Source organism: Echinops telfairi, unplaced genomic scaffold, assembly GCF_000313985.2.
Source record: "Echinops telfairi isolate 266 unplaced genomic scaffold, ASM31398v2 ScPeMD7_60;HRSCAF=208, whole genome shotgun sequence".
Lineage (NCBI taxonomy): Eukaryota > Metazoa > Chordata > Mammalia > Afrosoricida > Tenrecidae > Echinops > Echinops telfairi.
Window position 1 is genome coordinate 40,267,722 of NW_022103958.1, and position 17,026 is coordinate 40,284,747.

General features: G+C 38.5%; 1 protein-coding gene across 2 annotated transcripts in view; it reads right to left on the reverse strand.

Annotated features, from left to right (window-relative positions):
• Positions 1-17,026, reverse strand: part of USP47 (ubiquitin specific peptidase 47) — a 95,309-nt gene that overhangs the window by 74,841 nt on the left and 3,442 nt on the right. For both annotated transcript variants that reach the window (XM_013006971.3, XM_045290929.1), the window contains exons 2-5: positions 9,391-9,594; positions 7,086-7,199; positions 2,132-2,270; positions 1,405-1,501 (exon numbers count right to left, since the gene is read on the reverse strand). In XM_013006971.3, coding sequence (XP_012862425.1) covers positions 1,405-1,501; positions 2,132-2,270; positions 7,086-7,199; positions 9,391-9,594 — 554 coding nt within the window. The remainder of the gene's footprint in view (positions 1-1,404; positions 1,502-2,131; positions 2,271-7,085; positions 7,200-9,390; positions 9,595-17,026) is intronic.

Consider the following 17,026-nt stretch of genomic DNA (forward strand, 5'->3'; position numbering starts at 1 on the left):
TCTGGGGTCTTAAAGGCTTGAAGGTAAATAAGCGACCATCTAGCTCACAAGCAACAAAGTCCACATGGAAGAAGAACACCAGCCTGTGCGATCACGAGGTGTCGAAGGGATCAGGTTTCAGGTATCATCAGAACAAAAACTCCTATCATTGTGAATGAGGGGGAGTGTGGAGTGGAGACCCAAAGCCCATCTGTAAACTATTGGACATCCCCTTACAGAAGGGTCATGGGGAGGAGATAAACCAGTTAGGGCACAAGAACGATGAAACATACAACTTTCCTCTAGTTCCTAAATTCGTCCCCCCAACCCCCCCAACTATCATGATCCTAATTCTATCTTACAAATCTGGCTAGATCAGAGGATGTACACAGGTATAGATAGGAACTAGAAACACAGGGAACCCAGGACGCATGATCCCTTCAGGACCAGTGGGGAGAGTGGTGCAACCGGAAGGGTGGAGGGAGGGTGGGGTGGAAAGGGGGAACTGATTAGATGGATCTACATATAACCTCCTCCCTAGGGGAAGGAAAACAGAAACGTGGGTGAAGGGAGATGTCAGACAGGGCAAGATATGACAAAATAATAATTTATAAATTGTCAAGGATTCATGAGGGAGGGGGGAGCGGGGACGGAGGGGGGAAAATGAGAGCTGATGCCAGGGGCTTAAGTGGAGAGCAAATGTTTTGAGAATGATGAGGGCAATGAATGCACAAATGTGATTTACACAACTGATGTATGTATGGATTATGATAAGTCTTGTACAATCCCCCAATAAAATGATTTAGAAAATATAATGGAGTTATATATTTTAAAGAAAATATACTAAAAGCAAAATGGTAGTAAATGTATAATAAGATACTCATAAAATAAAACGCTGACCTTAGGCTTGTTTATAGATTTCCTCTAGAATGCATTTAATGGTATCAGATACATACATAGTACTTTAAGAAACACACATACACACCTAAAATAAGTTGTATTATATTTTCAGTAAAAACAAAGTTTACAAAAGCTACAAGTTAGGGATACTTAAAATAATAATAACTCTAATTATACATCTCATTACCGTATATGCTCGAGTATAAGCTGACTCAAATACCAGCCGATGCACCCAATTTTACCACAAAAACTACATTAAAAATGTGCTGAAAAACTTGGCTTATACACGAGTATATACGGCTTTTCCCTTTTGCTGGTTATGTCTGATTTCCCCTTTCCATAAAAATTTCAAAAAAAAAAAATTTCAAATGCGGGTTTCTTATAAGATACACAATTGAAAGTATGTCTGAGGAAAAATGTCCCACACATCACAAATATATACAAAGAAGGCAAGTCGTTATATTGTTTCAAAAAGTATCTTTCACTCAAACTAATTTTATTTATAGAACTGTTTTGAATACTCACTTATATAATGCATTCCTAAATTCAGGAGTCATAAATAGTGTTTGCAAAAGGCTATTCAAATAGCAAGTCATTGCTTGATTTACTAAGCCAACATATCCTTTAAAAAGAAAACACAAATATACATAAATCAGTGGTGAGAGTAAAAATAAGCAAATAAGAATATAAGAATTTACTACATAATAATGATTGTTTAAGTTTACTCAGCACGCATTTCACTTTAGCCCTACATAAAGCTAACTTTCTGTTCTCATTATGTGTACTATATAGACCCTGTTTCTCAGACATTTTATCTCTTGAAGTCAAGAAGGATACAGGGTATACAGACATACAGAAATGCACATAAATTTTATATGGCTAAAATAATTCGTTTCCCTAGTATAAAATGAATTATTTGTTCTCCACATCTAAAATTTGTGTATTAAAATATAAATGTATAAACAAATTCATTAATATATACTATACTCCCAAAGTAGGAGGATTGTACTGAGTCAGTCAGCCGTTATTAGGCCTTATCAACCACTTTCTATTAAGAATTAACAACACATGAAGACACATTCATTATATGCAAATTTCCCAAAGGAGAGACTATCTTAAGGCATTAAGTCTGAAATTCTATTGAGCCAGCATGCTATTATACAGTGCGAAGATTATTCGGGGATGGAGAGAAGGGATGAAAGTAAAGAAGTTGAAGCTTACATGAACTATAAACAATAACACTATACCTTACCAGTTTCTGATTTATTCAAAATAGATGAATAGGAGTAGCTTTGGCTAATATAATCGCTGGCAGAGCACACAGAACCTTCTCTTGGAAGAGGACCTATAAACCGGTCATGAACATTGTCATCCACGGCACTGGAATCCTCCTAAAACACAGCATAACCAGGATTACTGTTACCACCACTGCACTCCAAGGGCTGTATTCTCTTACATCTCCCATAGGAAGGTTTGAAACATGTTGGTGTCTCCTTCTAAACATTTTACTTTGTCAATTCTCTTCCTGTGGCAGTTATATAATCTATCAACTTGTGAAGGGCTGGAGTCTAACCTGTCAATCAGGTCATAGCCAATGAGGCCTGTGGGCATGGGCTTCTCCTGAAGATTTAGCAAACTCCCGTCTTCCTCCCTGGAGGCGGGACACACACTCTCTCTTTGCTTCATATTCTTGTTGACAAGCCAGATGGAGCTATGCTGATGGCAGACAGAGCCTTAGAGTTGGAGGAGCCATGCGAAGACCAACACCAGTGCTAAGATACTTCCACCGCCACTGGAACCACAAGTTTCCACCCACTGGCCTGTGATCTTCCTGCACTCAGCATCATTGCATGTTGCATGAGTCTGAAGAGGAATTTACAGACTGGTATCGGACATATGGGCTAATTTTGGACTTATGGACTTGATCTAGACTGGGCTGGGCTGATTTCTTAATATATTGTTTCTCTTTCATATAAAGCTCTCTTACATATATATGAGTGTCTCTGGATTAGCTTCTCTAGTCTACCCTAACACACTTTCAAATTTTCTCTTTACATGAGAAAGACTTTTGGTAGAGATAAATCAGAAGTTTCCCTGTGAACTACTTGATGACAAGAGTCTACTCTGTGTATTCACATCATTCAAGACAGGTAGGCCTGACAGGAGGGGATATTTGTTCATTGTTAGAAAAGTGGGGTAGGTTTCCTGTTTCCAACCAAGAAACTTCCTGTTCATGAGAAACAAGTAAAAAAGACTCAAGCTGCTGCTGAGCTGGTTCCAATGCATGACAATCCTACACAGATCAGAAACACAACAGTCTTGAGCCATCTTCCTCAGTATTGCTGGCCACTGTGTACCTTGAGTCCCTCTAAACTAGAGGCTCGTCTTCCAGTATTACTTTGGACAGCATTCGGCTATGATACATACAGTTGTCATCGGCTAGATAGGTTTATTGTGGAAACCCTGATAAAACCCATCTAGCATGGGTGACCCTACTGGGATTTGAAATACTGATGGCAGAGTTTCCAACATCATAGCAACCCACAAGTTACCCTGGGAGGACAATCTGAGAGCTAGGTAGTGGGGAAAAGGATTCAAGAGACCTAAAAGAAAATAAGACAAAAATGGAAAGTAATCACAATGCATTCAAATGCATAAACCTCTAATATGTGAATTCAGAGTTTTATAAATTAACAGCTAATCAACATTTCAATGTCACAAATTTATTCAAAATCTTCTGATATCATAAAAGTAAATGAGATTAAAGAAGGCCGGAGAACATATCTGGTATTCCTTCAGCATAGAAGCAGTGTTTAATTAATGTCTACTGCTCCAATGGGCATTCTTATTTGTCATAGACTTTTAAAATAATTATCACTAGAATAATTTTAACTGAGGAATCTTGCCCTGTGGAGAACAATTTTGAAAAGGTTCATAGTCTCTAAGTCTTAACCTGCAAACCCTGAGGCACATCAGACCAAGTCTGTCATTATAGTATGTTTTTATGCTTTATTTGTAATCATCAGATAAGAGTCAACTGAGTTTTGCATTCTACAGTTTTATTAAAAAGATAAATATATTTTGAATGGACTTTTAAAAGCTTGTACATGATGTCCACCCTTCAAAAGTTAAAATTCGCTAAAGAAACGCCCGTCAATATGGAAGCTTAAACTAGTTCAGATGATCTCTAAGACTACTGGACTGTACTAGACTGGAAAACCTATGAAATGGGAATGAGTGTCACCAGTAAAAATGCTATGGTTCTTCAAAAAGATATACACAGGATCTTTTTCTTCAAAAAGTTAGAACACAGTCAATCCATTCCTTGGTATATACCTAAAAGAACTAACAGGCAATCAAACGAGTATCTGTATAGAAATGTTCATAACCACATTACTCATAATAGCCAATAAATATAAACTACTTAAATGGTGATCAACCAATAAATGGACAAAGAAAACGTGGCTGAAATATATAAAAGATCTTATCAGCCCAAAAAAGGAATGAAACACTGATTGATGCATTGTACAATGATATAAAGTTTATTGTGCTAACCTGGCCGATAAACACATGTGGGGTTAATTGAAGGGCAGAGATACATGGCTCAGTGAGCCTTGCCTTTCTAGTTCTCTGTTCTCTTGCTTTGTGATGGTCGGACCAGGGTGCAGCTGCCTTAGCCAGTTCCCTGCTTTAGCTGGCAAGGCTCACTTCCTGCAAGACACCCCCAAGGAGAAACCCAATGGACCTACTCCAATGCAGCCCTGGGTGCTGGAGCAGATGTGTGGAGACCCCTGCCAGCACTGAAATGCTTACACGTTGATTCGGCTTTCCTCCTGCAGTCAGCATCTTGGTGCGTGTTTTGTGAGATGGAGGAGGACTTTGTGGATTGGTGTCAGACATATGGGTTAATGTTGGACTTGTGAGTTTAGGCAGCACTGGGTTGGGATGTTTTCTTGATGTGTACTTAACCTTTATATAAAACTCTCTTATACATGAATATCTGTGGATTTGTTTCTCTAAAGTACCCAGACTAACACATACAAATAAGGTGGATAAACTTTGAACACATGATTCTATGAGACAGAAGTCATACACCAAAGGTTACATACTGCATGATCCCAAATATATCAAACAACCACAATATAAAAATTCACAGAGACCTAGCCTAGATTAGAGTTTGACACTGGTAAGGAGGAGCGGGGAATAGAGAATGACTGCTAATGGGTACTAGCTTTCTGTGTGTGGTTCTGCAGTTAGATGGTGGTGATGGATGCAGATTTTTGAATATACTAAACACTAAATTATGTACTTTAAAAGGATATTTTATAATATGCAAACTGTGTTACTAATTAAAATTAAATACTTAAAATTGAAAGATGGCATATGCACGACAACACCATTTCTTTACCATGCACTGTTCTAGATTTCCAAAACCTTCATTACTTTTCAGTAGCTTTCTTCAGGATGGCCAGATCTGGTAGTCTTGTTTCCTTCCTGTCCCCCTACCCTGCTTTTCATATTCAGCACCTCCTTCCTCTTTCCAAGAAATAAATACAAATGTGTCTTAAGAATCAGTCCGTATTGTTTAGTCCCCGCCCCTCCCTACTTTATCTGGAACAGCTCTCATCTTTTTGACTTAAAGCACTACTTTTGTAGGACCACTGGGTCTCCAATCCTGCCCTCTAGTCCAGGAGCAGCTGTCTATAGTTTCACTTGATTGTCTCATCACTTCTAACTCATAGTATTGAAAATGAACTTCCCTAAAAATGAATCCACTGTGTAACTGCTACTTCCAGTTTCCAGCATTATCATCCTAGAGCTTATTAACAATATTTACTTGTAATTCCTTTTATCCAAGGTCTCTTATTTTAATCCACTCTGAGTATCATAACACACTGTGCTTTCTTTTCCTCTTCATTTTGGTTGCTATTCTCTATTGGTTAATTAACTTTCCATTTTATTTAAGTTCAGCCCATTTTTCAAGGCTCAGCTAAAACTTCTTTAGAAGCTTCTTCCTTGATTCTGTATCCACCAGAGATCTCCACATTTGAATCCCTCCAGAAATGTATGTATGGAAGGAGTCCTGGTGGCTCTATATTTAAGTGCTTGGCTGCCAATGAAACAGTCAGCAGTGTGAACCCATTTTCTGCACAGGAGAAAGATGTGACCATGTGCTGCCATGACCATCAATGGCCTTGATAAACCTATGAGGTAGTTCTATTGTCCTACATGGTCACTATGAACCAGAATCAACTCAACACCTATGGGTTTGGCTTGGTGGCTTTATTAATGTGGTACTTTACGTATGCCTGGAATCACACAGTGGTGCAAAGTGGGAATATACTTGGTTGTTAGTGAAAGGGTTGAAGTTGGAGTCCACCTAACAGTACCTTGAGAAAAAGGCATGGTGATTCACCTCCGAAAAAAAATTAGTTATTGAAAAATCCTAGGGAGTACAGTTCAACTGTAAGACATGTGGCATTGTCATGAGTCACAATTAACTCAGTGACAACTGATTTGGTTGTTTTTTTAAAATAAACTTTAAATTATTTATTTTCATTTACATTATTTGAGAAATAACTTATAAACTATTTCCATAGGTTTGTACCATCACCCAAACATCATAAAACCTTTTTAGGTCTGAAGCCATATTATGTATCATTTAGAAGCCCAAGGCACTAATAATGTGGATTGTACAAAACAAGAATTCAATAAACTTTTTATCTGAATGTAACGTGATTAAGAATTAATAAGGTTTCACACAGCACAGTAACTACTTTCACCTCTGATGAGTGCTAATTCAATGACTATAACCAAGATTTATCAAAATTTGCTGCTTCATCTTATCTTGTGGAAAGCAGTACAGTAGAATTAAGGAAATCTAATGCGAAATCTCATATTCTGAATACAGTTAGTAAGAGTTTCTTTGGGCACATGACCTGCTTTATAATGCAAGTTCTGAATGTAGGATAAGCAAAAATCAGCACCAGAATATATACCAAAATGATGCTGTGGTAAACCCACTTAAGTGTATTATGACACACAGTTAATAAACCAAAATAAGAGAGAAAAATAGCATTTTATTACATTTTGTAATGTCTGTATTACAAACCACATTTCTCCTTCTTCTTTTGGAAAACTGCATTCTCAAATAGTAGGTGAGCATGCACAAAAATGATAAATACACGACTTTCTAAATAGCTTACCAACAGTATTTGAGGTTGTTCACCATCTTTATCTGTCAAGTGCAGAAAGTTCTTCTTTCCTGCCTCAAAACTAGCATCAAGAAGAGACTTCTCACTGGTGTGATCCAATGGCGGCTGTGGGTATAAAACAAAATATACTAGGTTATGAGGAATAATAATAGAAAAGGCAAGTCTAAATAGACATATTTGTATAGTATTTTTAAAATAGTATTTTAAAAAATAATGATTCCCATGAAACTCTTAAAGTGGACTTAGATCTATGTAACTTATTTGGAATTACCAAATAATACATTGAACAACACAAAACTCAAGTAAGTAATATAACAAAAAAGACACCTTCAGAAGGCCCTCTTATGGAAAAACCTTTACAGTAAATGATACTGAGTTCAAGTCCACTGAAAGGACCAAGACAACCCCAATAAAATGATTAGTCCTAAAAATTACACATCTAAGAATCTCTAACTCTTTAATCTAGGAAGGCAATTTCAAAGTTGCCATTCTAATCCACTGAAGCTGGTGAATAAGAGACAAGGCTTTGTACATCCCATGCCCTTCTCACCTATCCTCACTACTACTATTGGAGAAAATGTGGACATAGGGAAGACTACAGCCACTGAAAAAATGTTTTTGTTTTTTTTTCTTAATCATTTTATTAGGGGCTCTTACAACTCTTATCACAATCCATACACACATCAATTGTGTAAAGCGCATTTGTACTTCATTCTCAAAACATTTTCTCTCCATTTAAACCCCCGACATTAGGTCCTCATTTTTCCCCTCCCTCCCCGCTCTTCCCTCCCTCATGAGCCCTTGATAGTTTATAAATTGGTATTTTGTCATATCTTGCCCTGTCTGACGTCTCCCTTCACCCACTTTTCGGTTGTCCGTCCCCCAGGGAAGAGGTCACATGTAGTTCCTTGTAATCGGTTCCCTATTTCCTACCCACTCTCCCTCTACCCTCCCTGTATCGCCACTCACACCACTGGTCCTGTAGGGCTCATCCGCCCTGGATTCCCTGGATTCCCGGTTCCTATCTGTACCAGTGTAATTCCTCTGGTCTAGCCAGACTTGCAAGGTAGAATTCGTGCCATGATAGTGGGAGCGGGGAGGAAACATTTAGGAACTAGAGGAGAGTTCTATTTTTCATAGTTGTTACATTGCACCCTGACTGGCTCCTCTCCTCCCCAAGACCCCTCTGCAAGGGGATCTCCAGTGGCCTACTAATGGGCTTTGGGTCTCCACTCCGCACTCCCCACATCATTCACTATGGTAAGATTTTTTGTTCTGATGATGCCTTATACCTGATCCCTTCAACACTTCGTGGTTGCATAGGCTGGTGTGCTTCTTCCAAGTGGGCTTTGTTGCTTCTGAGCTTGATGGCTGCTTGATTACCTTCAAGCCTTTAGGACCCCAGTCGCTATACTTTTTGATAGCCGGGCACCATCAGCTTTCTTTGCCACATTTGCTTATGCACCCATTTGTCTTCAGTGATCTGTTCAACACCTCGTGATCACACATGCTGATATGTTGTTCCATGTGGGCTTTGTTGTTTCTGAGCTAGATGGCCACTTGTTTACCTTCAAGCTTTGAAGACCCCAGACGCTATATCTTTTGATAGCAGGGCACCATCAGCTTTCTTTACATTTGCTTATTCACCCACTTTGTCTTCAGCGGTTGTGTTGGGAAGGTATCATAAAATGCCAATTTAATAGAAGAAAGTATTCTTGCGTTGAGGGAGTATTTGAGTGGAGGCCCAATGTCCTTCTGCTACCTTAATACCAAACCTATAAATATAGGCTCATAGAGTTCTGAATTAAAGTCAAAAGGTACTCATGTTCATTCTTATAAAGGAAAAAACATCACTCAGAAAACACACACATACACACACAGAAGTCACCTAGCGATAATCTCTATTACAGTGGGGTATATATCCTGTTTTTCAATTTCTCTATATATTCTTTCTTCTTTTTCAAAATCCAGATCATAGATTAGTTATGATTTCATATATATTTAAAAACATAATAGCATAATATTGCTATTATAATATGATATTGACACAATAGTCACTTTTTACATGAATGAAAAAACTGACAGTCTGGCAATTTACAAACTTTAAGATAAGTAAATATTAATCAAAAGCAGAGAAAGGGGGAAGAGGATATCAAGTACAGATTTACACAAAGGTTCTTATTACAGTAGTTACTTTTTGCTTTTATGATATCAGAAAGCCTTCCAGGATTTCAGTAACAAGAGAAAGAATTATTAGTTGTTTTAGGGAAGCTGCTTAAGTACAGAAAAGCTTTACCATATCAGCAGTACTGATGCCGTTGCCCCACATCAAATCAAAGGTTCCGTTTATGTAGCCTACTTTGTTGGCCACATCTTCAAAGAGCTTTCTGAGTGGAGTAGAAGCTGGTAAATTTAAAGTGATCCGCTCATTCACTGTCTTTGAATTAGTAGTATCTTGTATTATACATAAGACTCTAGGTTCTTCAGCAGCATTTTCTATCTGAAATCAAAATGGAAAAAGAGAAGAATATTATTTATCTTTAAAAAGAAGGAAAATCACTAACCATAAAATGTTATGACTAAATGTAATAAACCTAACAAAATGCTCATTCTGTTCTATGTGCCAGTACTTAAGGAGCCCTGGCAGCCTGGTGGGCCATGCACGTGGCTGCTAACCACAAGGCTAGCAGTTTGAAACCACCTGCGGCTCTACAGAAATAAGATGAGGTTTTCAAGCCCGGTAAAGATTTATCATCGATGAAATCTACAGAAGGTCTCTATGAGTCGGAATTGACTCCATAACAGTGAGTCTGGTTTGCTTTGGTGACAGTATTTCTGCTGTGTTACCTCTGGAAACACTCTACTGCAGTGGTTGGTTCTCAACCTTCCTAATGCTGCGGACCCTTTAATACAGTTCCTCATGTTGTGGTGACCTCCCAACCATAAAATTATTTTCGTTGCTACTTCATAACTGTAATTTTGCTACTGTTATGAATCAGGTGTCCCCTGTGAAAAGGTTGTTCGACCCGCAAGGGGGTCGTGACCCATAGGTTGAGAACTGCTGCTCTAATGGATGTGTTTTAGAAACACCATATTGATTAGTTTTGGGAAAACTTGCAGTCGTATTTCAGAATCAACAGTCCTCCTCTGGGTATTTGGTTTCACCTTTTAAGGTATTAAGTAAATGATCAACAAGCCATGAATGAATATACTTGAGCTATTTTAAATTTAAAATAACTATTTTCTTTTTAAAATGTGTCAGTATTATGCTAGCACTATAAAAATGAGTACTTTTGGATCTTTTGGGGGAAAACAAACAAATAAAAACAAATGGAGCTGTACAGAAATCCAGGTGAGAATTGTCTCAAGATTGCAAAATCTATACCTAGGGAACCCAGGAGCATCAGACCTACTCGACATTACTCAGCTGTACTCAGACCAGATGCCCCAGATCTCATGTAGCAATGTGTTGGAGATGACAAGTTTATCCCAACAGATAGACCAAAAGTAATGGGACAAAAAAGCAAGGGGAAAATGTGTTCTATTGAAGAGAGTAGAGTTGGTGTCACAAAACTCCCTTTCCTCTTAATCTGGTGCAAACTCAGTAGTTATCAGACAGAAGACTTTTAAAAAGTAGACTTTTCTAAGATAAACTCCATCCGTAAGCTGTTGGGGACACAACAGCTAAACTTCTATTTCTGCCTGAGATAATGTAGTGGAGGGCATGCCCCACATTCGGTTTCCATTTCAGTGAGTAACACCATCATCTACCCAGAGCTGAGTATCTTCCTTGTCTTCTTCTCTACCTCGCTTAACCACCAACTTCTATCAATTCTATCTTCTGAGTATCTCTTCAACTTTTCATCCTGCGGTAATCAGAATCTATCACCAATAACTTCCTGGGTAGTTTTCTTTCCTCCAATCTTATCTTGTCTAGATCCATGGCAGCACTTCTAAAATGCACATCTCATTACATAGTCTCTTGCTTTTCCTCAAAGGCAAATGTAGTAGTCATTAAGCCAGGGAATTTCTCACCATCCCCATAATACACTATCCTAGAAAAATGATCGCACTAACTTATACCATGCACAGAATCTTTGTTCCTTCTTTTCTTTCACAACAGCAGCCTTAACTTTTTATTGTTCTTACATAACCCATAGTGGAAGTTATATAATCTGTTGTCAATCTGAGAGGATTAAGAGTGAAGGGGTGGAGTTTAGCCTGTCAGTCAGATCGCAGCTCAATAACCTCATTTGGAGGCGTTAATGAAATAAATAACTCGCTGGAGATGGGACACTCATTCACTCCCTGGAAGACAATTCTGATGAGAAGCCACATGAAGCTACCCTGATGCAGCCAGAGCCCTGGGAGCTGTAGGAGCCACGTGGAAACCCCTGCCAGCGCTGAGATGCTTACGCCACTGGATCCACAACACGTCCCACCTACTGGCCTGTGATCTTTCTGCATTTGGCATCAGACATTGCATGTGTTGCGTGAGTCTGAAGAGAAATTTACAAATTGGTATCCAACATATGGGCCAATATCGGACTTATGGACTTGATCTGGATTGGGCTGGGATGTTTTCTCAATATTCAATTGCTTTTGTATGTAAAGCTCTTTCTTATACACATATGAGCGTCTATGTATTTGTTTCTCTAGTCTACCCTGACTAACACACCCACTTTTAATTTTAAATAATTATCACTGACTAGAGTTATGATAGCATAGCCACAGGTGTGTTTGTTTGATCAAGGCAATCCAATTGGAATTTGTGAACATCATATATAATTTTAAGTTTGCAAGACATGGTTTTGTTAATCCAATGAATTTACAACAGAAACACATTGATATAAAACAGTGTAATATTTAAAATGTACTGGCTAGCGCATATTTTAGGAGCCCTGGGGGTGCAGTGGTTATACACTGGGCTGCAATTCACGTGTTGGTAGTTCGAAATCACCAGTATCTCTATGGGAGCAAGACTGGGCTTTCGATTCCTGTCAATAGTTACAGTCTCAGGAACTCAGGGTGTCGCTGAGTTAGCAATGACTCAATGGCTGTGAGGGAGCCCAATATTTTACACAGGTTGAAGTACTAGTGGAGAAATCAGATGGTGCTCAGCTATCAGAAAGAATAGCGTCATCTTAAAAGACTTGTTTTCAAACAAGCAGTCATCCAAGCCATCAGCTAAGTGCACACAGAAGAAACACACCAGTCTGTGTGATCCAAGGATTGCAAAGAATAAAATCCAAATCTGGAAGAGGGAACAATATTACAGCTTAAATTCTGAATATCTGGTTTATAGAAGGCTATGACATAAAAACCCAAAAACTCATTTGCAGGGTCCCCACATGTATTAAGCCTCTGGAGAATCTCCTCTGACCATAGACCAGAAATGTCTATGGTCATGATAGCCTAGCTACTAGAGTGTATTATAAACTGGATTATTACAGATGCAGTTAGATCATATGTAGCACCTTATCATTTATTCTCCTTTTGGCTCATTTAAAATTTGTTCCATATTTTCTGCTTTCTTTTCAGCGGAAGTTTTCTGTTTTATTTTGTCATTTTTGGTGGAGTGTCTTTAATTTTTTGTTTTTGCTTAGTTTGTTTTTCTATATATGAAATCCCGAATAAGTAAATCAATAGAGAGAGTAACTAGACTAATTAATTAAAAACCCTGTTTTAGAATAAAAGAGTAACTCAAAACATTAAACTATAAAAGGTCTATTTTTTTTCTATTGTTTTTTTTAAATCATTTTATTAAAGGTTCATACAACTCTTATCACAATCTATACACACATCAATTGTGTAAAGCGCATTTGTACATTCACTGCCGTAATCATTCTCAAAACATTTCCTCTCCACTTAAAACCCCATCATTAGGTCCTCATTTTCCCCCTCCCTCCCCGCTCCCCCCTCCCTCATGAGCCCTTGATAGTTTAAAAATTGGTATTGTGTCATATCTTGCCCTGTCCAACGTCTCCATTCACCCACTTTGCGGTTGTCCGTCCCCCAGGGAGGACATCACATATAGTTCCTTGTAATCGGTTCCCTCTTTCCTACCCACTCTCCCTCTACCCTCCCTGTTTCGCCACTGACACCACTGGTCCTGTAGGGTTCATCCGTCTTGGATTCCCTGGATTTTCAGTTCTTATCTGTACCAGTGTACATCCTCTGGTCTAGCCAGACTTGCAAAGTCAAATTCGAGTCATGGTAGTGGGAGCAGGGAGGAAACATTTAGGAACTAGAGGAAAGTTGTATTTCTCATCATTGTTACATCGCACCCTGACTGGCTCATCTCCTCCCCGAGACCCCTCTGCAAGGGGATCTCCAGTGGCCTACTAATGGGTTTGGGTCTCCACTCCACACTCCCCCATCATTCACTAAGGTAAATTTTTTGTTCTGATGATGCCTTACACCTGATCCCTTCAACACCTCGTGGCTGCATAGGCTGGTGTGCTTCTTCCAAGTGGGCTTTGTTGCTTCTGAGCTTGATGGCCGCTTGATTACCTTCAAGCCTTTAGGACCCCAGTCGCTATACTTTTTGATAGCTGGGCACCATCAGCTTTCTTCGCCACATTTGCTTATTCACCCGCTTTGTCTTCAGCGGTTGTGTTGGGAAGGTGAGCATCACAGAATGCCAATTTAATAGAAGAAAGTATTCTTGCGTTGAGGGAGTATTTGAGTGGAGGCCCAAGGTCCTTCTGCTACCTTAATACTAAACCTATAAATATAGGCTCATAGATCTATTTCCCCATCCTCATATAAATATATTTGCATATGTACATGTCTTTATCTAGACCTCTATAAATTCCCTTTGCCTCCCAGCTCTTTCCTCTATTTCCCTTGATCCTCCACCTGTCCCACTATCACGCTCAGTCCCCACCAAGGTTTCAGCACTTCCTCTTTGTTACATTCCCCTTGATCATGCCCTACCAGGTCTCCCACACCCACCTCCCCACCAATTTGGATCGCTTGTTGTTCTCTTGCCTCGGGTTTGTTAACACCTCTTCCCTTTTCCCCACCTCCCCCTCTCCCATGTCCCCCCGGGAACTGTCAGTCCCGTTGTTTTCTCCTCCAGATTGTTCATCCAGCCTGTCCTATTCCAGACAGACCTGCGGAGACAACAACATGCACAAAAACAAGACAGAGCAAAACCAAGCAACAATGTACACCAAAACAGCAACAACATCAAGCCACCGACAAAGAACAAATTAAAATATACCAAGAAAGAAAAGCTTGTAGTTAGTTCAAGGATTGCTGGCCTTTAGGAGTGTTTTCCAGTCCAGTCTGTTGGGGTACCATGCCCTGTCCCCAATGCCACCTTCATCATTCCCTGGGGATCTTGCTGCTCCCCTCTCCTGCTGTTCCACTGCACTCCCCCCCTCCCCGCCACAGTGCTTTTATAGTTTGGATAGTAAAGTTCAGATATAGAGTAAGTCTGAATGATTCAAGCTTTACAGACATAAAATACTATAGTAGTTTTAATGCTTAATTAGTTTCCAAGGGGTATGGCAAGGGAAGTTGGGGGGAAATAAGGAACTGATGAGTACAGGAAAGAAGAAAGTGTTGTAGAATTGAATGTGGTAATGACTCACAACTACTTTTAATATGCTTGAACTATTGAATTTCATAATATATGAATTGCATGTCAATAAAACTATAAAAATATTTAATTACCAATAATAACCCATTCACAAATGTAAAGAGAAATACATTTCTGCAAATAAACAAGATTAACACAAAACAGCATTACTGATTTGCTTCTCAACCAGATAAGAAAATCCTTCACCTATAAATGTAAGGCATCATTTAACAAACATAATGGTTTCTTCTGAGAATCCAAACTGAGAAAGCCTAAATTGACAATTGTTTAAAACTTTTTTACAATAAGAGTAACTCAAAATAACTTTAAAACTACAAAAGGCCTACTTTCATAGTTTAGCATAGTATCCTTCAGAAACAGAGTAAGTCTGAATGATTCAATCTTTCCAGACCTAAAATACTACAGTAGTTTTAAAGCTTTAGATAGGTTGTAATCGATGAAGTGAGGTAGATAACCTCAGAATTCAGAAAACAAAGTGGTGATACAGTATGAAATACTGACGAGTCCTGTGTCATCCTCACAATCACTGCCACGGTTGAGCCCACTGAACCACTGTGTTAGTCCATCACACTGAAGGTCGTACTCTGTGATACTGACCTTCTACCACGCAGGATGGTCTTATGTCAGAACTGACTCTTCCTGAAAAATCCAAGATACATGAGACAAGGTCTCACCATCTTTGCTTCTAAGGAGCATTCTGGTTGCATTTCTTCCAAGATAGATTTGTTTGTTCTTCTGGCAGACTATAGTATATTCAGTATTCTAGTGCAATGTCATAATTCAAATGAACCAGTTCTTCTGTGGTCTCCTTATCTATTGTTTTGCAAGCATGTGAGGCACAATTTCATGTGTGCTTTTATCTTTTTAGAGATAATCATTTTCTTTTATGTGCATGTATATTTTAAAATTAAAAATAGAGTATTGGAACTCTATAATCTCTGAACCATGAAACAACTTAATATTTTGATATTTTTCCTGTATATTATTATACATGCACAATTAAAAAAAAACACTGGATTTTAAAAATGATGTATCACAATGTTTTTTCATTTAGAAATACAACCTTTCCCCATCAAACTTTTCCAATTCAATTAATCCACCAAATGGCATTTTATCACAGAGATAAGTAATTTGTTTAATTGCTTTCATCTTACTGACTGAGACTCGATATTACTACACTTTAAAAATAATTCTGTGATGAGCACCAAAATAAAACTTTATGCACTTTTCTGTGTCCTTAAAATTCCTGGGTCAATTACATTTTACTCTTAAATTCACCTCTAGGATAATTTAGCAAACAAAAATGTTCTGTTCTTTTAAACACCTCCAAGCTAGTCCCCTATAAATTCTATTACTTTATTCAACTACCCAATGAATCATTCCTAGTTGTCCTGTAATTTAATATGTGGTTATCATCCACATGGAATCTCAATTTTGAGACCACTACTGTTAATGAAAATCACACTGAAAGGAACTTTCTTCTTCTTCATTTGGGAACCTGTCACAAAAATATTGTGGGGTAATAGTACATTTTTTTAATTCTTTGGTATGATCATTGCATAAATGCCTAAAATGCACCAATAATTTTATAACAGCTTCTCAGGGCAAAAAAAACCCCTCTGCCATATATTAAGTTAAATATATAGATTTAGAAAACAAATTTAAATATAAGAAAATATTTCTTATGCATTATAAAAATAGGACAGGAAGTACAGGGGTAGAAATAGGAGGTGGATTAAAGTGGCTGAAAATTCTTTACTTTTTCCTTTTTTCCTTTTCCTCTTCCCTTCAATCTAGCCTGATAACAGGGCTAATTTGTACCAGGAGAATGTGAGTGGAGTAGTACTATATAACTTAGGCTTCTACTTGTCCCTCTTAGAAGCCAGCTTACCAGTTAACAAGTCCAGTTACCCTGAGACCACTATTCTGTAAGGAATCCCTAACAATCCATGCAGAGAGTGGCTACTTTGTGGAGCAATGAGAAAGCTGAATAATTGAGAAAAGTTTTCTTGGACATTCCATCTACGCCCAGTCACCACGTGAATGGAACCAGGTACAGAGTCCCAATGGTGCCTTGGTAAAAGTATTCTCCAGCTGAGCCCTGCCCAAATTCTCAGAATAGCAAACGAAAAGTATTGCTTTAAGTCACTAAATTTTGCAGTACCGTAGTTGGTTACACGCCAACATAATAAAAGTACAACTCTGACGAGCCAGTCAGGGTGCAGTGTAGCAATGATGAAAAAAACATACAACTTTCTTCTAGTTCCTAAACGCTTCCTCCCCCCTGCTCCACTATCATAATCCCAATTCTACCTTACAAATC